The sequence below is a fragment of the Colletotrichum spaethianum genome, assembly GCF_022836535.1.
Source record: "Colletotrichum spaethianum MAFF 239500 DNA, contig02, whole genome shotgun sequence".
Taxonomy (NCBI): domain Eukaryota; kingdom Fungi; phylum Ascomycota; class Sordariomycetes; order Glomerellales; family Glomerellaceae; genus Colletotrichum; species Colletotrichum spaethianum.
In genome coordinates, this window is record NW_026054772.1 from 654,281 (window position 1) to 678,726 (window position 24,446).

General features: G+C 55.3%; 6 protein-coding genes across 6 annotated transcripts; 3 read left to right on the top strand and 3 right to left on the bottom strand.

The window, feature by feature from the left end:
- Nucleotides 1-1,729: 1,729 nt before the first annotated feature.
- ColSpa_01064 (leptomycin B resistance protein pmd1) lies at nt 1,730-6,055 on the top strand (the record flags this gene model as incomplete). The annotated part of the gene is made up of 11 exons (XM_049267276.1): nt 1,730-1,843; nt 1,947-2,092; nt 2,135-2,797; nt 2,843-3,122; nt 3,172-3,318; nt 3,367-4,117; nt 4,166-4,871; nt 4,924-5,039; nt 5,088-5,275; nt 5,327-5,784; nt 6,013-6,055. The coding sequence occupies 11 exons, from the start codon at nt 1,730-1,732 to the stop codon at nt 6,053-6,055; spliced, it is 3,612 nt and encodes a 1,203-aa protein (XP_049123233.1).
- A 2,008-nt stretch (nt 6,056-8,063) lies between these two features.
- On the top strand, nt 8,064-10,263 carry ColSpa_01065 (alkaline phosphatase H; the record flags this gene model as incomplete). The annotated part of the gene is made up of 5 exons (XM_049267277.1): nt 8,064-8,603; nt 8,653-8,837; nt 8,885-8,963; nt 9,009-9,682; nt 9,732-10,263. The coding sequence occupies 5 exons, from the start codon at nt 8,064-8,066 to the stop codon at nt 10,261-10,263; spliced, it is 2,010 nt and encodes a 669-aa protein (XP_049123234.1).
- Nucleotides 10,264-11,313: 1,050 nt separating this feature from the next.
- On the bottom strand, nt 11,314-12,068 carry ColSpa_01066 (copper homeostasis protein cutC; the record flags this gene model as incomplete). Its single annotated transcript, XM_049267278.1, is given in 2 exon segments — nt 11,314-11,742; nt 11,754-12,068. 2 exon segments carry the CDS (start codon nt 12,066-12,068, stop codon nt 11,314-11,316), a joined length of 744 nt encoding a protein of 247 aa, XP_049123235.1.
- An 803-nt stretch (nt 12,069-12,871) lies between these two features.
- ColSpa_01067 (uncharacterized protein) lies at nt 12,872-14,441 on the bottom strand (the record flags this gene model as incomplete). The annotated part of the gene is made up of 2 exons (XM_049267279.1): nt 12,872-14,217; nt 14,261-14,441. The coding sequence occupies 2 exons, from the start codon at nt 14,439-14,441 to the stop codon at nt 12,872-12,874; spliced, it is 1,527 nt and encodes a 508-aa protein (XP_049123236.1).
- A 2,941-nt stretch (nt 14,442-17,382) lies between these two features.
- On the top strand, nt 17,383-19,106 carry ColSpa_01068 (origin recognition complex subunit 2; the record flags this gene model as incomplete). The annotated part of the gene is made up of 2 exons (XM_049267280.1): nt 17,383-18,468; nt 18,522-19,106. The coding sequence occupies 2 exons, from the start codon at nt 17,383-17,385 to the stop codon at nt 19,104-19,106; spliced, it is 1,671 nt and encodes a 556-aa protein (XP_049123237.1).
- Nucleotides 19,107-19,356: 250 nt separating this feature from the next.
- On the bottom strand, nt 19,357-22,077 carry ColSpa_01069 (dolichol kinase sec59; the record flags this gene model as incomplete). The annotated part of the gene is made up of 2 exons (XM_049267281.1): nt 19,357-21,455; nt 21,504-22,077. The coding sequence occupies 2 exons, from the start codon at nt 22,075-22,077 to the stop codon at nt 19,357-19,359; spliced, it is 2,673 nt and encodes an 890-aa protein (XP_049123238.1).
- Nucleotides 22,078-24,446: the final 2,369 nt, after the last annotated feature.

Sequence of the window (24,446 nt, forward strand, 5' to 3'; positions counted from 1 at the left end):
AGGACGGAGGCGCAGCGCGCGGGTTCCGCGTTCAGAGCACTCTGCACGGCGGCCGCCCTACGCTAGCCGAGCTTCTGTCGTGATGTCTTGGGAGCCAAGGTCCGCACTAGAGGCTGTTGGCCTTGGGCCACGGACGTATCTGCAGTTTGAAAGGAGATGAGCAGCGGTTTGGAGGGGTTGTGAAGGGATTCGACCCATATGAATGGTTGCAGAGAGGGAGCAGCACAATTTTGGCCGTTAAGCTTCCCTGCAATGAGACGCTCAGGGGTTCAGCACTGCCAGCTCCGCAGTTCCTAGCTAGGTTCACCTAAGCCGACAAGCCGCTGAACATTGTAGAGAGAGAGTAAAGCTGGGACCCTGGGCTAATTTGGTACTAACTACAGAAGCCCAGAGAATTGATTCGTCAGTATAAGAACTGTACAAGTCAAAACACGGCTGCCTGGGCTGGCGCTACACCATAGTCTATTCAGACTTATCCCACCGGCAGAGCTGGGATGTCATCGCCAAGTGCCGTGGTAGGTGGCGGCAATTAGGATAGACGCAATTGGCGGCAGCTAATGGCTAAGGCATTGCTATGCAGCCCGGGCTAGTGACTCGAGTTGAACATTGAGCGAACGTTTCGTCGACTTGCCCGTTCGCATACTGTTACAACTTTGACCTTATCACACCACCGATCCAATCTGTCGATGACCTAATGTTTTGGATACAAAAGACGGCGATGAGGACGACGACAATAATAACAAATCAAAGAGACGTTGCTGACGCTGGGCCAATCAGAGAGTAGTACATCATACCAGCTGGATGACCCTTCCGTTGACCTGGTTGCTTGGCTGCCGAGTTGCAAGCATGTTCGCGATGAAATGCGGCAGCCTTGGCAGAGTCCGAAACTCCTACCAGCATACCCTCACACAATGGCCTAAATTGACAGTGGCCATGGCCGTGAGGGGGCGAGGCGGAGCCAATAGGCCCATCTGTCCAGCAATGCGAGTGCAAAGCGTTGCGACGCATGCCGTCGTTGGCCGCCGGTATGTGTCAGATAACGCCGTTTGATGCCGGCGAAGAGTCAGCTTCATCACCATCGCAGACGAACTTCCGTCTATTCGGACTTTCGGATTTTCGACGAGTCAACCAGCCAGTCCGTCCTGCTGACAAGTAATGGTTACGGCGGGCTTTAACATTGTTTGGCCAACGGACTCGAGGCAGTGATTCTGAGGCTCTCGCGTCCCGAGAGCACCGCGCTCCGTCAAAAATCGGCACACTTGCAGCGAAAAACTGCGAGTGGGAGACCGGCCAAAGCGCCCCGCGGCCCCCGCCGGTTGTCCGCCAAGATGGGCTCGACCAATCAGCCTCGGCCGTTTCATCACTTCTAGTCCATGACGGCGGCCCGCCGGGCAACTCGGCCGTGCTTCAATGACGAAGCTGGCGACATTGGCAGTCAGTCATTTCGCGAATGCGTCGCAAACGCTGCAGGATCCTGTCAGACGTAAATGCCAACATGCACGTCCTCCTTGATATCTGGGCGACACACATCGTGTTCTTTTTGAGGCAGGTTCGAGTATCGTCTTTTATTAATCCGATTTCTCCATCCCATCCGAGGTTCCAAAAGGCTCTAAAACTACCTTGCTGTGTCAGGTGGAAACACACACACGCGCGTCATTGCCTAGCTTGGATTCGGGAACCACGCAACCCGTGACATTGCGGCTCTCTCCAACAACCTCCGGCCGCAACAATGGGGGCCGAATCCGAAAAAAAGGGGCACCCTCCGGCCGAGAACGCTCTTACCGCGGCGAGCTCGCCGGAAGAAGCCGTGAAAGAGGAGGGTGGCGCATTCAAGGCCTACTTGGTATGAGATCATACCCATGGCGTCGCTTTTCTGGATGTGCATGCGCTGACCCCTGATGCAGCGGATTTTCAAATTCGGAGGACCATTTGAAAAGTCCCTACAGGCCGTTGCCTTGATCTGCGCGGTGGCCTCCGGTGCTGGTATCGCCCTTCAGAACTTAATCTTCGGCTCATTTGTCACCATCATCCAAGACTTCACCACTGGAAAGTCTTCACCTGCTCACTTCCGCAGCGAAGCCGCCAAGCTCGCGTAAGTTCAGTGCTCCTCGCGTCAAAGACATCACGCTCACAGTTCCAGCCTCTACTTTGTCTACCTGGGCATCGCGAGATTCGTCCTCTCCTATGGCTACATCTCTCTGACAACCTTCTCTGCCTACCGCATCACAAGGAACATCCGTCACAAGTATCTGCATGCTGCTCTCCGGCAAGAGGTCGCCTTTTACGACATTGGCTCCGGCGGCTCCATCGCAACCCAGGCCATCTCCAACGGACGCCTGATCCAGGTTGGCATTGCTGAGAAGCTTGCCCTGACGTTCCAGGGGTTGTCCGTCTTCGTCACCGCCTTCATTGTCGCCTTCGTTACGCAATGGAAACTCACGCTCATCGTCCTGTGCATCGCGCCGTTGATCCTAGGGGTCATGGGCGTGGTATCGACGATTGAGGCTTCCATTGAAACCAAGATCCTCAACATCTATGCCCAGGCTGGGTCCTTCACCGAGGGCATCCTCTCCAGCGCCCGCACCGTCCACGCCTTCGAGATCCGGACGAGGCTGGTTCAGAAATTTGACAAGTTCCTCGAAGATGCCCATCGCCTGGGAAAGAAGAAGTCCCCGCTTTTCGGCGTTCTGTTCTCCTTCGAGTACTTTGTCATCTACGCTGGCTTCGCCTTGGCTTTCTGGCAGGGCATCCACATGCTGAACCGTGGGGAGATTACGGAGTCTGGAGACATCTTTACGTATGTATTGTTATGCAGGGGAAGGATTCTCGCTAACTAATCCAGGGTCCTCTTGTCAGTGGTTATTGGTGCTACCAGTCTGACCATGTTAGCACCCTACATTATCGAGTTCACCCGCGCTGCCTCGGCGGCCGCCCAGCTCTTCAAGCTCATTGACCGACAATCTGAAATTGACCCCTTTGACAAGTCTGGCGAGCAGCCTACCGAGACCGTGGGTGTTGTTGATTTGGAGAACATCACCTTCGAGTATCCCACCCGCCCTGGCGTTACAGTGCTGAAAAATTATTCCCTGCATGTGCCTGCTGGCAAGGTGACGGCGCTCGTGGTAGGTTTGTTCGGGTACAAATGAGTTGGTTTCGTCTGACAGTTTCTAGGGATCCAGTGGCTCTGGCAAGAGTACAATAATTGGCCTGATCGAGCGATGGTACAACCCCAAGGCTGGTACCATCAAACTTGACGGTACGCCGATTGAGAAACTCAACCTCAACTGGCTCAGAAAGAATGTTCGCCTGGTTCAGCAGGTACGCATAATCGACCCTGAAGCACCTGCTTAATACTAACATCCCCAGGAACCCGTCCTGTTTCAGGGAACCGTGTTCGAAAACATTGCCAATGGACTTGTCGGAACCCCGTGGGAGAATGCATCTCGTGAGGAGCAGCTGCGGCGTGTGCAAGAAGCTGCCAAAATCGCGTTCGCTCACGACTTTGTCTCGCAACTTCCGGAGGGCTATGAAACCATGATTGGCGAACGCGGAGGTCTCTTGTCAGGTGGGCAGAAACAGCGTGTTGCCATCGCTCGCAGTATCATCTCGGAACCCAAAGTACTCCTCCTCGACGAAGCCACAAGTGCCCTGGACCCTCATGCCGAAGGCGTTGTGCAACAGGCTCTGGACAAGGCATCCGAGGGCCGTACGACGATTGTCATTGCCCACAAACTGGCTACAATTCGCAAGGCAGACAACATTGTGGTCATGAACAAGGGCACTATCGTCGAGCAGGGCACCCACGAAGGGCTCATCCAGCAGGACGGCGCCTACACTCGTCTTGTGAGAGCGCAGAATCTGAACGTCTCTGACGATGGGTCGATCACCGAAACGGAGGAAGAGGAAGAGACCGCCACGAAAGAGAATATTGACCTTACCAAGACCATTAGCCGCTACCGAACCACAGACCAGGCACGCATGGAGGCCCAGAAGGAGCGAGACAACTACGACAACTATAAGCCGATTGGTCTGATCAGCGTCGTTATCCGCATGGTGCGCGAAACCCCGGAGTTGAAGTGGGCCTACATTGGGACCATCATTGCTGTAGTTGGTGCTGGTACGTCTTCTAGAAGCGCTGTTCGATATGCTTGCTAACGTCACGTAGTTGGCGCGTTTCCTGGCCAGTCATTGATCATCGGGAACCTGGTCGACGTGTTCGCACTTACGAGCTCCGAGATGATAAGGAAGGGAAACTTCTACTCTTTAATGTTCTTTGTCCTGGCCCTCGGTGTGCTTGTCTGCTACTTTGCCATGGGCGTGACTACAAACATGATCGCCCAGGGGTTGAACCACAAGCTCCGAAAACAATGTCTCAACGACTTCCTTCGGCAAGATCTCCAATTCTTCGACCGCAGAGAGAACAACACTGGAGCGTTGGCAAGTAGGCTCGAGTCCAACCCCCAGGCCATTCTGGAGCTCATGGGGTTCAACATTGGATTGATCTTGATCTCAACACTCAATGTCCTTGCTTGCAGTATCTTGGCCATCGCTACAACCTGGAAGCTTGGCTTGGTCGTCGTTTTCGCTGGTCTACCGCCCCTTGTCAGTGCTGGCTACATCAAGGTTCGCCTTGACGCCAAGCTAGACGCCAGCACTTCTAAGCGATACTCTTCGAGCGCCGCCATTGCGTCAGAGTCGGTCACGGCTATTAGGACGGTGTCTTCCCTGGCCATTGAAGAGACAGTCTTGAAGAGATACACTGACGAGCTCGACCACGCTGTCTGGGCCTCAACTGCGCCGCTCTTTACCATGACGGTTGCCTTTGGCCTGACCCAGTGTATTGAGTACTTTTTCCAGGCTCTCGGTTTCTGGTGAGTATACCAAATTTTACCCCGGAGTTCTTGCAACTGACATACACGACAGGTACGGATGTCGGTTGCTTTCCTTCCAGGAGGTCACCATGTACCAGTTCTTCGTTGCGTTCATGGGAACCTTCTTCTCCGGGCAGGCTGCTTCCCAGCTGTTCCAGTATTCGAGCAGTAAGCAATGCGCTAGCACGTCCTTTGCTCGATTCTAACCATCCTTAGGCATGACCAAGGGCATCAACGCCGCGAACTACCTGTTCTGGCTGCACGACCTGCAGCCCACCATCCAGGAGACGCCCCAAAACCGCGATGCTGCACCCAAGGCTGGCAACGAGCTTGGCTTTGATCAGCTTCGCTTCTCGTACCCCCTGCGGCCTGAGGCGCATGTCCTCCGCGGTATCGACCTCGAGGTGAGCAGCAGCACAAATGTCACGAGGTCGTTTCAAGCTAACGTGACCTAGATCAAAAAGGGCCAGTTCGTCGCCCTTGTGGGAGCCTCTGGTTGCGGCAAGTCTACGATGATTGCCATACTCGAACGCTTTTACGACCCGGCGACCGGCACGATCTGCATTGATGGTGACGCCCTTTCTGAGCTCAACCCTCGCCTATACCGCCGCATTGTCGCTCTAGTCCAGCAGGAGCCGACCCTGTTTCAGGGCAGCATTCGCGAGAATATTGCGCTGGGTATTGACGCCGAGTCCATCACCGACGTGCCGGACGCGCAGATCGAGACGGCCTGCCGCGCAGCTAACGCGTGGGACTTTGTGTCGTCGCTTCCCGAGGGCCTGGCAACCCCTTGCGGTAGCAGCGGCATACAGTTGTCGGGTGGTCAAAGGCAGCGGATCGCCATCGCGAGAGCGCTCATCCGCAACCCTAAGATTTTGCTCCTCGACGAGGCGACGAGCGCCCTCGACACGGAGTCAGAGAAGATTGTGCAGCGCGCCCTCAACGACGCTGCCCGCGACGGCGAGAGAATCACAATCGCCGTTGCGCATCGACTGTCCACTGTCAAGGACGCGGATATGATCTGCGTCTTCTACGGGGGCAGGATCGTGGAGAGGGGCACGCATTCACAACTTGTTGCCAAGGGTGGCATGTACAAACAAATGTGTGAGGCGCAGAATCTGGAATAGGTACATTCTTGAAGCTTTCAATTTGATGAGAATTCCTCTACGTTTGCTTGGGACTAGGCGCGAGCCTCTCCATCGTAGAGTATGGCGTTAGGAAGGATTTGTACAACACCAAGATACGCTGCGCATCTTAGGCTTGGGTAGAGAATTAGACTAGTGTAATGTTTGAACAAGAGGTTACTTTCAGCTTTGCACGCCGCTGCTTGTGAGCTGGCGCCCTCGAGACAGGCCGTTTCATCAACTTCTTTCCAGCAAAGTGAGGAAGCTGCAAAACGCTTCGGCTTTTTATTTATTTAATGCCCAGGCCAGTGAGTAGTAATGGTCGTTCGATCGAGGATGAGAGGCTGAAGGACCACGTCTCGTGCACCTTTGATCGAAAGACATGTTCCACATCCACCATCAACTGTCTTCCAATGACGAACGGATTAACATTAATGCCCCAACCTACGTAGTTATGTCTTTTTCCTAACCGAGCTGTTGTGCAGAGTACTCCCGCACATCTTCGGAATCGCGGCATAGTGCATATGAATCCTTCGAACCCTGGCTTGTCGCTAGACAAAAGGACCACCAGCGCTCTGAGCCGTCGTCAACTTCGCCAGAGCACTGGTCTAGGCCGCCAGTTTCTTATTTTTTTTTTGGGGGGTTTTTTTTTACAGCAATAACCAATTACCTACCTAAGGTAGGTAGGTGTCGACTCACTCGACCTCTGGCGCAGCTGCCCTTTTGGTAAAGACCCTCCCGCCCTTGTGGCAAGACAAAGACCCCCACACTTCCTCTCGGGCACGTATCATCTCCAAAGGGAGCCTGCAAAGTTTTCCTAAGGCGGAACGTGTGTTAGTCAATGGCTTTGGCCAAGCACTAATTCTCGGGATAACCAAGGAAAGCTTCTCGAATCTTGGCGAGGACAGCTTCCCGGAAACCTATCAGAGCTCAACGGGTTGCTTCTTGGCGTTTGCAACATCAAGTACGAAAACAGAGTCCGAAATGCGCTGTTCAAGCAAACCGCTTTGCTGTACCTGCCACCTGTTCTTCATGGATCATCTTGGCTTATGCAGATGTACTCCAACGATTTTAGGATTTCAGTAAAGTCTTCCAGATGAGATGGTGAGCTTATCCCCTCGAGACTCCCACCCCCGCCGCCTACCCTGGTCTCCGACTCACACTATAGACAGCCAATCAAAGACGGTACTTCACCCACGAGGTCTGAGCGAACGGCCAAGGTCAGTCCTCCGGGCTACAATCTCAGCAATCACCCGCCAAGACAACTCTCTCTAATCCTAGAAACGAGGCCCCACGAGCCGGCCAGAACTGACAGCATTGGCGAATCACCATCCTCTCTAAAGAGATCGAAATCATTTAAAGCTCGCGTCTCTCTTGACCTGCAGCGCCAAGCAAACGCCACATGACGCCGTTCATCTGTTCTGCCCTCGATACCCCAGGCCTCCAGGCTTCATCCCCAATTCGACGACCGACGACGCAGCTTCCTCTTGCTGTCCCTGGCATTATCTCCGGCTACCGCAGTTGACAAGAGTCTTGGCAGTGAATGCCCGGTATGCCGAGCCTTCAACTCGCGCAACACGTGCCTCTTCCGCTCACATTGAGCCGTAAAGTAGCATTCAGCTTCCTTCGTCCCAACATCCCGTCACCGACGCCGTCATGACATCGGCCTACCCGTCTCTCTGCGAGCCAATCATGAGCCGATGCTGAGACTCGGGCGACGGAATCACACCCAACGCGTTGGTCCAAAGTTCCTTCAGCTGAGATTACTACGCGCAACCTGCAGTATTCATCCCGGCTCCAGCGATCCTTGGCTCGCGAATGCGATGATCCGCGAACCACAATGCTGCCATGCAGCGAAGACATGGTGCTGGGGGGTTGGTTGGACTTTTGGCGGGGGTGAGACCCGATTCACATGGGACGATTTTTCGCGCTGGTTGTAGTATATATATCAGCTCTTGGTCTGCAGGAAGCTCTTTCCCAAGCTTGGAAGTTTGCCCTTCTTCCGTCCACGCTTCACCGTCTACTCCGACTCCATTGGCAGCCAATTCATCGCAGTCGGATCAACATGATGGCAAAGCTCAGCCCTCTCGCAGTCCTGGCTGCGTCGCTGTCCCTCGTGTCAGCGCAGACCTACCAGCGACTCGGAACCTGCCCAGACCTTGGTTGTGTCCTGCCGCCCGACCAGTCCGACTTCCTCCCGGGTCAGCTGTTCGACCTCCGCGTTGAGGTCCATGCCCCCGTCAACGGTTCCGAGGCTTTCAACAACGGCGTCCCCGATGAGGCCTTCACGGTCAGCATCACCAAGGAGGGCGCCGAGGCCAAGAGCCTGACCGATTTCTTCGGTCTCGAGGAGCCCGAGCTTGAGAAGTGGACCTTCGGTTGGTACGAGGACCTCTTCGCCGAAGACGCGAAGCAGAAGAGCATCGTCAACGTGGCCTCCAAGATCTGGCGCCACATTGCTCTGTACGAGCCCGGCAACTACGAGGTCACTCTCAAGTACTACGACGGCAAGACCACCACCGCCAACTGGGTCGTGCGACCCTTGGCGACGGAGAAGAAGGCCAAGAACGTCATCTTCTTCATTGGTGACGGTATGACCACAAACATGGTACTTACACCCGCACGCAATCGTCGCAGCTGCTTCTAACACACTGCAGGTCACTGCTGCCCGCCTCCTCGGTCACAAGAGCATCAACGGAAAGTACCAGACCAGCTTGGCTCTGGACAAGTTCCCGGTCATCGGCCACCAGATGACGCACTCTATTGACAGCTATATCACCGACTCTGCCAACTCTGCGTCTGCGCTGTACTCTGGTCACAAGAGCACCGTCAACGCCATGGGGTGAGCCCGATTGATGCTATCTGATGGAGTTTTGCTGACTGTGTTAGCGTCTACGCCGACTCTTCGCCTGACGCTTTTGATGACCCCAAGGTCGAGACCATTGTTGAGCTGATCCACCGTATCTGGGTATGTTTGTCGTTCTAGACTTCAAGTCATGTACTGACTTTCCAGGGCTCCGCCTGGGGTGCTGTCTCCACGGCCTTTATTGCCGATGCCACTCCCATTGCCCTGACCGCCCACACCCGCTCCCGCTCCCTGTACGGACCCCTCATCGACCAAGCCCTCAACGGTGTCACGAACTACACCTGGACCAAGATGACCGGTCCCGACGTCTACTTGGGTGGCGGTGCCGAGCAGTTCTACCCGGGCAAGGGCTCTTACCTGGGCAAGGACTACTATGCCGAGTTTGCCAACAAGGGCTACAACGTTGCCCTTAACAAGACCTCCCTTGAGGCTGCTGACTCTACGGAGAAGATTCTCGGTATCTTTACCCAGGGCAACCTTCCCGTCTGGCTCGACCGCAACGTTCTTACCGAGAACCTTGGAAAGCTTACCAACGACCCCACTGGCAACAAGAGCGCCGCCACCGACGTCCCCGGCCTCAAGGAGATGACTCTCAAGGCTGTAGAGACCCTCCACAACCGCGGAGGCGACAAGGGTTTCTTCTTGATGTCCGAGGCTGCCTCCATTGACAAGCAAATGCACACCCTCGACTACGACCGCGCTCTTGGTGACCTCCTTGAGCTTGACGACACCGTCAAGGCCACCATTGAGAAGCTTGAGGAGCTCGGTATTCTTGAGGAGACTTTGGTCGTTGTGTCTTCTGACCACGGCCATGGCTTTGAGTGAGTTGTCTCGACCATCATGTTGTAGTTTTAAGCTAACCATCAAAAGCGTCTTTGGAAACGCCGATACCAAGTACCTCGCCGAGCAGGAGGACGATCGCACCAAGCGCAAGGCCGTTGGCGTCTACGCCAACTCTGGTCTGTCCCAGTACACTGTCGAGAAGCCCGGCGTCAGCTACAACACTGGCCCTAACTTCCCCTTGAACTGGAACCCCCGCTACGCCATCGCCGCCGGTTTTGGTGCCAGCCCGGACCGCCGCGAGGACTACAAGCTCCACGACACGGCCCGCACCCCTGCCGTCGCCGCCACCAACACCACTGACTACTACGTCAACCCCAAGGATGCCGTCGACGGCTTTGTCGTCAACGGTACTCTGCCTACGAACGAGGCCCAGGGTGTTCACTCGCTTACCGACGTCGCCGTCTGGGCCCGTGGCCCCTGCCAGGAGACCTTTGGCGGCACCTACAACAACATTGACATCTTTTACAAGATGGCCAACTGCCTTGGTCTCGCGCAGCCCCGCAACGGCACAGTCCCCGGCTGTGGCGGTGCCAGGCGCAGAAGAGCCCTTGAGGCGTAGGTGTGATGTTTTTAGACTTGAAAGCATGGCGAGTGGTGTTGGTGTTGACTTTTGGTGATAAACATAGATCTCTTGGGAGTTAGAGATTTGGCCATGATGGCTCTTTTAGTACTTCTAGTTACATAGTTTTAAAACATAATGCTATAACCTCAACTACGGGTAGACTTGGACTTGATGCAGACATTCCCGGGACTATCTACTGTGTACGATCTCCGATATGCATAAGCTGATTCATGGCTTCCCCGAGCCTGGCCTTCACTCCATGTATTGACTCAAACAGCGCTTTCCTCTCCTCGGCAGTGGCTTGTATTTGGCATGGGTGTTTATCTCTCAGACCAACACCCAGTACGCTGTCGCGTTGTGGAATAATGTCCATGAACCCGCCATCCTTTCAGAGCATGAAGTTCCCAATCTAATATTCGACCATTGCTATACACTAAACGTTGGTATTGAGTACACGAGTCGCTTTTCGAAGTACCTGAGCGTCAGGAGAGGTCGTTCACACCACAGTCCCATCGGCTGATGCACTGACGATGGTCCACTCTAGTGCTTTGTTCATTACCGGTCAGACCAGAACGACAAGCTTCCGTCTCCAATCGCCGTTCTATTGGTTTCGCAAGCACCAGACGCGGCCGGCACGGAACGTGGGCACGTCCTGCATTGTTCTTTGTCTAGTCGCGGCCCGCCGGGTCTCATCCGACGGACGGCGCTCCGCATGCGCCGGGGTCGATCTCCCGCGATCCCTCATCGGGTACCTCTTTGACCTCATGCACTTCTGGGGCAGGATGACTTGCATCACACATGAGGGTCCAATCAACGTACATGTCGCTCGAATGTCGATCCTTGGAAAACTATGGTAGAATACGTCGATTTCGCATCCAGGTCGGCTGCGGTATATGTCCGCCGAGGAATTCGGCCCCATCCCGATGGCACGCCGGTCCCCACCCCGTCCAAGGCGCCGTAGTCCAGTCCCATCACAGCACTGGACCCGAGGCCATCTCGGCCGAGTCCACCCCGACGTGTTCACCTTCATTCAGAAAGAATCCGAACCTACCGCTCGGAAAGTCTCTCCAAAATCCCCATGGCCTCCTCGTCATCAACCTGTCCCTCCTCGCACTTGCCCGTGTAGCAGCTCGAATGCGCCCACACCCCGTCCCCGAACCCGTCAACCACCTCCCCGACATTCTCCTTCCTTACGCCGCCGCCGACAATCACCTCCAGCTTCCTCGCGCCCGCACGCGCCTCGCGCACAATCAGCTCCAGCGCCTTCCGGTTCGCGGCGGCCGTCCCGGGCCCGCCCGAGGTGAGAACCCCTTCGAACCCGCAGGCCACCAAATCCCTCACCCCTCTCTCGACGTCCCGCGCCTCCCCGGAGCGGACGATTTCGTCAAAGGCCCGGTGGAAGGAACACGCCAGCCCGCCCGCGGCCTCGACGAGCCTCCGGTTCCTCTCGACGTCCACCGTCAACGCCCCCCGTCCCTCTTCAACACCCCGAACACGAACCCGTCGCCCCGCTCCGCCCTCAGCGCCCCGCGGAAGCCCTCGACACCGCCCACCATGGTCGCGAACTCGTCGTCGGTGTAGACAAAGTCCACGTCGTCGGCGGGCTTGCCGCGCGGCCGGATCATGATCCGCACGGGCACCGTGAGCCACTTCGTCACGCCCTCGAGGTCCGCCGGCGCCGGCGTCGTGCCGCCGACGCCGTAGCTCCCCTGCGCGTTGAGCTCGATGCGCTGCGCGCCGAGTGTCTGGGCGTGCAGGGCCGAGGAGGACGAGAAGACTGGGATTTCGAGTTTGATTGGCATCCTGGGGTGGTTTTTGGGGTGGCTCGTGAGAACTGGTGTTGGTTGGGGTGGGTGAAGGTAGGAAGAGTGAGAATAAGCAGCGGGAAACCCCCACAAATGTATTATTGCCCTGTGCTGTATGTTGGACGTCTCCTTTCGCGTCGCGGTGCAGACAACTCACACCGGTTGGAAAGATGCAGCCTTTAAGCTTTGAAAGACACAAAGCCTTGTTTCGAATTTTCTTTGGTCTTCTCCGTTTTTCTTGATTCCCTTTTGCTTGGACGGCCATTGCAACATCAGATCATGCCATCCTTCCTTGCCGCTGTTCGCTTCAGTATCCACCGAGGACATGGAGATTCAAAGTCGTTCGAGATTATCGGCAGGCTTAGTCATCGTGCATATCTTGTTACGTTTGAGACGTAGGATAAAGGAGAGAGGTGATGTCCTCGACGACGCAACTTTCTTGGTCAATAAAGCTCTATTCCTATGAAATTAAAGTCTGCCGGGCCCCAGACGACCAGGGTCCCTCTATTAGTGTGCGCACTTCTAATAAACCATGATGGATTCCTGGCTGCAATGCCAACTAGCCTCATCAACTTGCCAAACCTTAACCAAACCCAGCCAGAACGGTCAGTCTCGGTCCCAAAACGCAAGTAGTCAATCGCCTCCCCCGAGTATGTGTTTCGTTCCGTCTCACGCGTAGACCCCACCTTTCAACAAACGGGTCATTGAAGAATGACGGTGTCGCAGAGGAAAGAGTTGCAAGGACATATGCTCGCTCAGGCAAATACAGACAAGCACCAAACAATGTCGTCACTCAATGACTAAGTTTGGTGCCGAGCGGAAGTCTCGAAAGGCTCGAACTCTTTGTCAAGTGTAATTACTCGCAGCCTATCGAGCTCCTTGGCGGACAGATGGGGGCTGTTCATGTGGCTGCCGGTGTGACTGTCTTGACGATGGTTCTGAAGAGCCAGCGGCTGGCTACCTGAAGCAGAAGACAGAGGGCGCTGGAGATGCTCAGATATAAACGACTCGTAATCGTGACCAGAGGAAGGTCGGCTCTCAGAGCGTACATAGTTGCCCGCTCCCGAACCAGAACTGTGACCGTTGTAGCCAACTCGCGATGAGCCACAACTATCGGGGCTTTCGTAGTTGGCCGCCATGAAAGTAGATTTGCGGTCAGGCGATGGCCAATCCTGGGAGTCACAGAACTCGTAAGGCATTGGATGACGAGACGCATAACCCTGGGAGTCGTGAAGAAGACTAGGAGCTCGATCATAGAAGCCCACCGGATGGTATTGAGTGCACTGTGGGTGGCTGTGATACTCGGAGTACGGCTGAAGGTGTTTATCATGATAGCCGTAGTCGTAGCGTTCCATCAGAGGGGCCTGGTGACCAAATTCATGTTGCGCGTGGTAATGATGGGCGGGATTGTGACTGCCCAGGGCCGCGTAGCAGGTGATGCCTCCTTGAGGGACATCATAATGAGCACGGGAATGACCTTCCATCAAATTTCGGCCACGTCTCTTGAGCTTGGCGCCTTCGTACGGGTGAGATCGGTGGTTGTTTCTGTACTTGGGAGCTCTCGAGGGGGCATCCTCGTAAGGCGAGCATTCAGTGGACAACCGGCTCTGCACGCCAACGACCTCATTGTAGGAACCCATCTTCGCCGCCGGAGCTCGAGCGTCAGGCCATCGGGTCTCTTTAAGAAATGAATTCTCGGCGGATAAAGATGCCTGGGACGACATGCCGTGAACACAATCATCGTCAAACCCCATGTCAGCCGTGGGGGCGGGGCCGTAGGAGGGGAAAGTGGGAGCCCAGGGATGAGCACGCTCGACTGGGAATCGACCGAGAGGCCAATTCTCCATTCTGCCCGTAGCTGTGCCATCCTCGTCCCCAAATTCGTCTCCGGACTGATCTTCGACCCGAGTGGCCTCGCTAGCGTGGTAACCGATGTCTGTTCCATTCTGGCTGTTGGTGTCCTGTCTCTTGTTGACCATGGTCGCCACGTCATCGTTGTCGTAGTCGAGCTCAATCTTCTTGGTCCTTTCTTCCTCCTCGGCCTTACCGACTCTCACAGCGGCCTGACGGTACTCGCGCACGAATACGCTAGCGTTCGGCGAGACACGGGTCTTCTCCACGTTCTGAAAAAAATGCTCGACTAGATCTATGTCAGCGAAAGTGAAAAGGACGAGGTGGGTTTGGCTTACATAGACCGAGATGAGTGTAGGTGCGCTTGGCCTCAGTACCCATGATGGACTGCATCAGCCGAGCGAGCTCCTCCCAGTTTTTTATTTCTGCCGGGCCAGTACCAATGCGCTTCTGAGACTGCGGTACAATGACACGCCAGAAGACACGCTCCTCCTCGGCTGACCAAACCTTGCCGCCCATTATGGCCGTTTAGTGTTGCGTGAGTAGTGATGTATGTAGTGATGCTAAGAAGCAAAGGTAAAAATAGGTTGCTGTCAAGGATTAAATATCGTGGTCTTATGATGCTTTGGTGATGGAAGGGTTACCGGATCACATACCTTGGAGGTGCGGACGAAGTGAATGAAGTTCAAATAGGAGGGTTTTTCGGAAGGATTGTGGACCACGAAGAACCGTAGGTGAGCTCAGGATGCGATCGAGTCAATCCTCGAGGAAGGAGCGGGTGAGAAGTCGACGACGTAGGAGTAACCAGACTCTTATGAAAATGATGTTGAACCTCGAAGTAATAATTCCAAGTGAGAAGAAAAACGTAAAAAATGGAATGAAGTGCGTCTTTGGGTGCTTGGAGGGACTGCTTCCAACCCAATGTTGTAGGTTTGAGACTTTATACCTTGAAGGATGTAAAATGTTCGAGGGTCGCTCGCGGGCGGTGATATTGATCCAGTGAATCAGGGTAGGAAGGAATAAGTGAATGGGCTGGTGACCCGATTTTTTCACACCTGAGAAGGAAGTGAGAGAACCGAGTGACTCTGAAATGGGACGAAAAGTTGTGCCAAGAAGATGATACTCTCAGGCCGGAGACTAAACATTCAAGCCTCGGTACCTATAGCATCACTTTTTCGAGGACTAGAGAGGGTGTCGTAACATTGGAACCCCAAAATCCATAGACCGACGAAGGTGAGATCGGTGTGGCCACTCTGAGCGATGACTTGGGCTGCTGGCCGTCTCCCGTGGGTTCAAATCGTTGCCATGGTGTTTCGTTCGGAGCCACGTATGTTCAGATGGTAGGTGTTTGAGTGACGATCACTTCAGCAACATGCGGTTGGTTAATATTACGTTTTATTCGATCGCCCAGTCGACAGAGGTGACTGAATTGGCATGCGCGAGGCATAGCTGGTATACGGGGTTATGACCGCCTTCGAGATTGTCGTTTGAGCATTGGCTTTACGCTAGTTTCTTGAGTTTGAAAGAGCAAGCTGGGCCTGAGTGTGAATCACTAGATGATAGAGTGTTCAACAGGGCAGTATCACAAAGAGTGATAGTAGACTTGCAATTTTTTAAACCCCCTTTTTGAAATAGGAGATTGAAAGGTACGAGGTTGAAAAACGAAGTTTGAGTTATAAGTAGTATGAGAGTCTGACCAAAGCAAGGTCAGAAAGTGAGGCGACAGGTTAAAGATCAACCACTCAGATAGGTCTTATGCTCAGTGAAGTCGGATGTTCACCTTTCAAATTGAACAGGGGAATAGGTGAGGTATCAGTGCTCGAACAAGGGAAGCACATTTAAAAAAACAAGCATAACACTATATATTTCACAAGGGTGACTTCATCCATTATGGCCCAAGCAAAATACAGATAGGCCAGTAATAACAGTGGCTATTCAAAGGGACTCTGCGGCTCTGGGGCCTTGTAGCCCCTGGCTGTCAACGCTGCGGCCAAACGCCATTCAAGTCTCGAGAACTAAAATCATCAGCAGCCAGTCCTCAGAGAAAAAGGAGGGCTACCTACAATGCTCTTCTTCTCTGGCGGGACCACGCCGTCTTTGATCCAGAAGCCCCAGCCGCCCATCATATTGGCCAGCATCATGTCGGTCGTCAAGCGGTCGCCAACGACGGCGACCTGGGATGGATGGGAGACACCAGTCTCGGGATGACTTTGGAAATACTCCATGATCTCGGAGCCGCACCCAGGCTTCTTGGTTTTGTGGGGAAGAACAGTGATGCCGGTTTCTTCTTCTAGCTCTTTCGCAAGCTTCAGCGATGTGTCGTAGGGTGTAGCTCCAGCCGTGTTAGACACGATGACCAGCCGGCGGCCGGGATATGCGGCCTTGAGCTGCTCAAAGCGCTCCTGGTGATGATGAGAAGTGAGAAAAGAGAAGGAAAGATTTCGAGGCGACGTACCTTATACGGCTTGTGGACTTCATTTGTGTGGGGAATCGCAAAGCAGTCGTCCTTGTCGAGCACGACCGCCCGGATGTCACATTTTCGATTCTGTCCCTCGAAGGCTTTCTGTAATGGTATTGGCAAGTCGTTGAAAGTGGCGACAGTGTGTTGCGGCAGACACAGAGATGGTCTGAATAACAGCTTAAAGACGTTCACCGAGCCTGAAAGATTGAGATTCATCTTGAAAGACGGCCTGTAGGTGAGATTGTGGGGAGGTGACGTCTGTGTGGTTGGATTTGAGAGACGGTTGAAATTTGGCTTGCGGGAGCTTGGGCCCCCTGCCAATTGAGTGTCAGCTACCCCTGGCGGTCGATAAGATAAGACTACCAGCACTAGCATACAGGGAACCCCGTTATACCGAGGAAAGACTACGAGCTTTTGAAAGAGAACCCAGTGATGGAGGCGCTTGACAATGACACTAATTGAATTTAGTTAGTCGTGTTCAACGTTATGTTGCTGTGAGATCGGAGGTGGATGATTTAGACGAAAGAATCCATGACGCTTTGCCAGACTCTGGCAGGTGTAATAGGTGACTCGGCAAGGGTCCTCAACTAAGGCGTAGGACTGCTTCGCCTCGACTGTATCTACTAAAAGGACTCCAAAACAATTTGTGAGGGATCCGTTCGGATCGAAATCCAAGGTACATAGGAGACTTTATCGTAAAATTGATACTATCTTGAATGTGAAAGACGCAAAGCTTCATAAAGCATCGAAGTATGCTACGTAGTTGATGGTTGGCTTGTGACCGACTTACAGGGAACAATTACCGGTTCAGGGGACGTCAGGCGAACCCCAACTCAATTAGAGCCACGGACCCACTCGTAGACCTCCCTGTCCAACTTCACATTTTCGCGTCTGCGCGTCTTCCGTTGCCGTGCCGTTGGAAGCCGGACTATCTACAACCACCAGCCATTGAATTTCATACGTCACCGAAACCGGGCAAGCGACGAAACGAACTCGATAATGGCACGCAAGAGAACAACCGAAGCCGACGAGGGTGACTCTCCGAGCAAGAGACTGAGCCAAAAACGCTCCCGCCAGCAATTGCAGGGCGAAGTCAACGAGGAGCCCGTGAACGGCAGCCCCTCGAAGCGGAGGCGTCAAGCTGCACCTGTCGACCCATACGAAATACCCTCTGACAACGATGACGACGAGGAGAAAGAACCGGAACCGGAACCTGAGAAGCAAACCCCAAAGAAGCGACGGGGCCGCCCGCCCAAGTCCGCAACTCCATTAGCCAACGGCGCCGTCACACCCTCGAAGCTGCGACAGGTGAACGCTTTGGTGACACCCTCAAAGGCCATAACGCCGAGGAGGAGACAGGCGGCAGATCGCTCTGCACGGCGGAAGAGCGCTCGGTCCCTCATACAGAGCGTCGTCGCCGACGATAGCGAAGACGACGACGAGGGCTTGGCCCAGGAGATCTACGAATCCAGCGAAGACGAAGACGAGAGGCCAGATGAACGAGACACAGCACCAGCGGAGACCACACAACCCTCTGAGCCAGAAACACCATCCGCGACGCCCTCCCGCCGCCGTGGTCGCCCGCGCAAACAACCGCCTCCGAAATCCCCGACCCCTCCCCGCGACCTTCCTCCTCACGAGATCTACTTCGAGCACAACAAGCCCGGCCGCGCAAAGACGTCGCATAACACCCTCGCGTCTCTTGACTTCCTCACGCACGACGAGTACTTTGACCTCCTCCGTGCCCGCGAGGAGCCGCACGCCGAGGATCTCGTCTACCTGCAGTCCCTCCATGAGGCCTCGTTCGAGCAGTGGCGCTTCGAGCTCGCCCAGGGGTTCAGTCTGTGTCTCTACGGTCAGGGGTCGAAGCGCGACCTTGCGGGCAAGCTAGCGGAGCACCTGTACGCGCTGGACCCAAAGGCGCCCATCGTGGTAGTGAACGGCTACGTCCGCACCGTGACGCCGCGTGACGTCTTCACCACCTTGGCCTCGGCACTCAGCCCGTCCCTCAAACTGCCCGCCCAGCCAACGGCAATGGTCCAGACCCTGTCCTCCGCCCTCGCGGCCTCGCCTTCTCACTTAACGGTCATCCTAAACTCCATCGACGCCGCCCCCTCCGCAAGCCAGCAACACAACAGCTCCTCTCCCAACTTGCCGCCCACCCGCGCATCCGCCTTGTCGCAACGGCCGACACGCCCTCTTTCCCGCTGCTCTGGGACGCCGCCCAGCGCACGTCCTTCAACTTCCTCTTCCACGACTGCACCACCCTCCAGCCCCTGGATGTCGAGCTCGACCCCGTCGACGACGTGCACGAGCTGCTCGGCCGCAAGGCTCGCCGCGTCAACGGCAAGGACGGTGTTGTCTTTGTCCTGCGCTCGCTGCCCGAGAATGCCAAGAAGCTGTTCGAGCTGCTTGTCATCGAGGTCCTGTCCGCCATGGACGACGGCGAGCAGCAGTTCGGGGCGGAGAACCCGGGCGTGGAGTACCGTATGGTGTACAACAAGGCCGTCGAGGACTTTATTTGCAGTTCCGAGATGGCCTTCCGGACGTTGCTAAAGGAGTACGTATATCTCATCCCAACTGACGTGACATTGGTTGACAAGCGCAGGTTTCACGACCATCAGATCATCACCAGCAGGAAGGACGCGCTCGGTACGGAACTGCTCAGTATCCCATTCGGGCGGGAGGAGCTCGAGGCCATTCTCGAGGACTTGATGTCATGATCTAGGACGGGACGAAAGCCGGGTATCTGTTTTTCTACGAATCATCTAGGAAGGGGCACAGCGTGGCATTTTGTAAAGGTACCGGGGGAAAAGACAAAATCAGCATGGGTTACCGACCACGTCACAGCGTTATAGCAAAACATACAAGAACATGCATTGCATTCGTAATGATCATAATCCCCTCGGGGATGCTCTAGGAGTATTTAAGCCAACCGATCCCATTAACCTTGAAACGCCGCCCGTCACCCCTTTACACCCCTACACTTTTAACACACGTCCACAGCACCACCGGCACAATAACGTTATCGTTTCCGCCGGTCAAGACGGCCTCTGTCAGGCTCGCTATGCTGGCGCAGAAGCCGGCGTTGCGGGCAGCCGCCGGCCAGGCGACCTGCTGGTCCTCCGCAACGGCCCAGCCCCCAACCCTTAACCATGTCGTCGCCGCTATGAGGCCGAGAAACACCGCAACGGCAAAGGCCAAACTGCCCTCGAGACTCTTACCGCCGCCCCATACCCATTTCCTGTGACCGTAGCGACGGCCGATGAGGGATGCGGCTGCGTCGCCTAAACCGACACAGATGACGCCCGCCACCATGCTTACTTCACGCGTCGGTACCTCCCAGCCGGTCAGGTAGCCGCTGCCAGTGCGCGGGAGGGTCGCCAGCGACAGCCAAAGCGGGATGGCGCAGCCGATGAGCAGGAATAGGTGGGAAATGACGACGGGGCCCTTGTGGTCTCTTCCGTCGACATAAGGAGTGAGAAAAGAGGCTATGGGTCGCGACAGGGGCGGTAGCTGACTCGCTCGCAGGAGGTCGAGAATGAGGAAAATTGCGAGAACGAGGGACAGTGCCAGAGCCGCGAAAACGGGGTCAACGTACGTTGCCGGTAGGAACATGCCGACCATCATAAAATGGAACACTTTTCGCCTCGTGTCCACTTCGTACTTGGGGTCCAAGCGGATGACCACAGTCAGGCCGACAATAACAACGGCAAGCCAGTAGGCGCTCATCAGCAGTCGCGTATTCGCCTCGCCAAAGTCGGAGAGCCGGATGCGCTGCACCCAGCCTAAATGGCAGGCTGCCTTTGTGCCTTCGTCTTGGCGCGTTGGCAAGCAGATCCATCTCTCGATATTCGCCATCACCACTTTGAACCTGAACCATGGCAGCTCGCCAAAGAGGTATCCCAGCGCCCACCCGACGGGTTCGTTGCCTTTCAGAGCATACCTGCCGATGTACTCTCGCACAGGCACCAGGATGATGGCGACGATGCAGATGTAGACATAGGTCGCGTACGTCCACTTTCTCATGGTGGCCTGGGCCTCCGTCAGTCTGAAGAACGAGCGAACGGTAGTCGAGGCGGTGCGCTTTCTACGGCCTGCCGATGTGTGGGTCAGGGATCTTCGAGGCCGCGGTCGTTGCAGGGCGTACGGGAAGGTATTGCGTCGGCCAACGGTGGTGCTATCTGGTGATTCTGGGGACTTGCCGTCTGGGGAGCCGTTCAGCTTGCGGTCTGCTTGAGACGGCATGTCGGCCGTGCCGAACGTCCTGACTCTCATGGGTTTTGCGAACGGCCCATTGATTATCTCGTCCTCGGAGTCACCTAGCTCTGAGGCTGATTCCTCTAGCGACGAACCCAGCAGTTCATGCTTGAAACGGCGCATAGACAAGCCTTCGGAGAGGAACCCAAAGACGGACGGCTTCTTCGTGGGTGTCACAACCCGCCTGAACCGCAGCCTTGGAACCCTAGCCAAGGCAATCCCCCATCGAATCACCGGTCCGCAGATGACGAGGACGCCCACGCCGCCTCCCCACAGGAGTGCTTGGAGGATAGTGGCTTGAGGTGAATGTGCGAGAAGCAGCACGTTGATTAGGGCGATCGACAGCAGCTGCAGCTCGGCTGTGAGCAAGCTTGTCGTTGTAAGGTAATGCAGCACCACGAGGAGTGTTTGGTGCAACGGGTAGAGAAGGACGGCTGTCTCTGGGGAGACGGCTGGTCTTGCGTACGACGTGGGTGTCCTATGTTGTGACATCCATATCGGTATGCAAGACAGGACCCATTGAAAAGGGTTAATTGTTTCGTGAGCTCGTGCCGTAGGAATTAGATATTTGGGTATCGAAGAAATGCTCAGAACGATGTTTGTCAATACGACCGCCTGATTGTCAGGAGATATTAAAAGTGACACCAGCAGCGTCAGGGACGGCGGATACAAAATAGGGGCGGGATCGAAAACGGTTGGGACGGCGATTGCCGACTTTTTGAACGAAGTCTTGTGGCGAATCGACCATGCAATCAGTCGGAGAGGATAGAGAACCATGAGCGACGTAATCAGTACGGCTGGGAAGCGCAGTTCTGCATGTTGTTAGTTTAGACTAGACCAGCCAGCCGAACGTCGCGTACCTTGACTCCAGACGGAGAAGACGGGCTTCACCGTTGGATTTGAACGAACCACCGCAAAGAGGGAGCCAACAATGACGAACTCGGATACCCGGCGAATGAGCTCCTTGGTACGCCGGTAGTTGCGGTCGTTGAGAAACCTGCGAGCCTCTTTCCGGTCCTCTCTTTCCTTTTGTCGCTGAAGGGCTTCTTCCTCCTGGTCTGGGGATAACAGCGGCGTGGATGCGCCCGAAAGCACTTCATTGCGCCCCCTTAACCCTTTGTGCAAACGCACCTTGGGCGCCGGAAGCCCCTTCAAGAAATGCTCATCGTCGGCTTCAGTGCCACTATCGCTCCCCTGCGACGAGTCCTTGGTGAAGGAGGGGAAAGGAGACGGGGTTCGGCTCGAGTCTGCTGACGAGGTCCTCGGCGGCGTCGGTGTCGCATTGGACGGACGGTAGGCTAGGCGATGGGCGGCATGGGGGAGCTCTGTGTTGAGGTGGTGGTAGGGATGGGGAGATCGACTAAGGGTTCGGATCTCATCGTTTTCTTCTGTATCGTGGCCGAAGAGAGCGTTTGGGTCGAGGTGCTCGGGCATGACGAAGCTATCGCATCGGAGAGGGTTGCGCCAGTGTTCATCCACAAGTCGTCGAAGCTATTGAGTGCGGGTGTTGGCGCTGCCGGGCAACATGGAATTGGCTAGGACGGGTGCCGCGGGTGGATGTAATCTAAGCCGTCGGAACACGAATGATGTTTTGTTGATGTTTGGTCAAGTCAGGCCATTGGTGGTTGGGGTTGGGGGAGAGGTTGACGGCGATGAGGTGGTTGTGGGGAGCTCCATCACATGAAAGATGTAAATTGACTGCAAACCGCTAGAGCTGTGTTGTCATCTGGGCCGGGCTGGCTCGTAGTGGGCTGTCTCGCAGCGTCAGTCTGTGTTGGGAAAGCGGTCCATCAGCCGCGCGGCGCGAGGGACGAATGCGCCCACGCGACTGGACGGGACGGCTCAGTGACAGCGACAGCGGGCGACGTCCCCACCGGATTTTGGAGGTGCACGAGCCACAAGACCAAACAACACAGCCAGTGGCTTAGCTAATGTCGCTCTTGCCATGCTGTTCTTGGCGGGGTTGCCAAGCTGAGTGTGCGCTTGAACTGCAGGTGAGGATTAGGTCAACATCTTCCGACGGGACCGAGAAGAGGTTTCTCGCTCACGAGCCTCGCGAGACTGCCAGACGAGACGACGAGAAACACCCCGGTCAAGCGCTCGACGAGGTGCCCAACTCATGGAAGATTTGTATCTGAGCCCAGACGTTGGTGACCTCATTTTCGACACACGGCTCCAGGGGCACTCTCGAGTTGCGACCTCTATGCGGTGGGCGCTGCCAATTCCTACAGGCATTTGCCCGGCGGTCGCTCTTCGCAACCACAGCATTGTTGACTTTGCAGTGTCATTTTTAAAGTAATCTCAATGCGGCAGAGGCCAAGCCAAAGCACAATCAACCTTCTGCCTTCAGCCCTTTAGGATGAAAACTCAATTGACCGCGGCAGCACTGCGATGGCCAACCCAGTATCAGACCCATCTTGGCATTGTTTTGTTGTGCCTGTCGCGCAATGACCCGATCATGTTGAAGCATTCCACTGAATCTGTCGCTGTCCAATCCTCACGACGACGTGGAACCGACAAACGATTCATTCCACTGTTGGCTCGCCTGACAAGTTGCGGTGTTGCGATGTGGCGGACTGCTGACGAAATCCCCGAGTGCCGTGGGGAGCTGACGTTGATCACTCCAGAGGGTCAATTGGAGCGGCAGACGTTTTCATCATGTTCCCAGCATCGCCCAGATCGTCACATCGCGTCTTGCTCTTGAATTCGGCAAATGGCGTTGCCAACAGAGTACCTGCCAAAAATATCTGTCAATCGGAAATCGGAGGCTGCAAGCCACAACCACCAGATCGTGGCTGCGTCGACAATTTCCCAATCCAGAGGCCACCATCTCTTATTCTCATCGCCTCCCGCTAGCACCCGGATGCTCTAGCGGGCCACGAAGCCTGCATTGGCATCCACGACTGTGAAAATGGTCGAGGCCCGGCATTCGGCTGCCCGACGATCCCAGGACCCATCACTTCGTGAGAGAGGACCGCATCTCGTATTACCTGGTCCCTGCAGCGGCTCAAGGATTGGCTGGCAGAAACCGGGAACATGCCCGAGAAACCACAGCACAGGGCCGCCCCTCCAAACAAGAGGATGGGTAGAAAAGTCAAAATACGAGAGGCTCTGTTGACCCCCATCGTGACGGTTCAGCGCGAATGTCCCCACCTCTTGGTCTGATAGGGCGACACACACGCTCTGATGGGCCGCGTCGCTGTTTCACACGCACGCAAACAGAACGTCAAACGGGGCTGAGGAATTGTACGGCGGCTTCAGGTGCACAACGCTTCAAACGGGCCACCATCACAGCCCCCTTCACGGAGGATGAGGCCGGGTATCCAGACCAAATGGTGCACGTTGTATAGTTGCACTCGCCGTTTGACGTTGCACATCGGAGTCAGGTACACGGACAGGGAGAATTTGCTTCGGGGAGAGAACATCTATTGCAGTCAAAGCCATCTGTCTACGAACTCGAGGGAGAAATATTGAGGCTCTATCGATGGAAGGGAAACCGGGGACAAAAAGAGAAAAAGAAACGAGCATCAACAACTCCCTTGGGATCCGCGACACCTTACAAAGCTGACCCGGCGGTGGGTTCGTAATCGAACTGCATGTACCTAGTGCCAGCATGGTGGATGTCGCAAAAGCTGCAGCACCAAGACCCCCATACACCCCGGGCGCTCGCTGGAGCGGCTGGGTGCAGGCCCCGAGAGTCAGCTACATAAAGTAGTGCTCCCGTACCAGAAGCAACGATGCGAGGTTGGAACCGATTGGACGGGAAACCTCTGTAGAATGGCTGATCGGCGTCTGCATGTGCA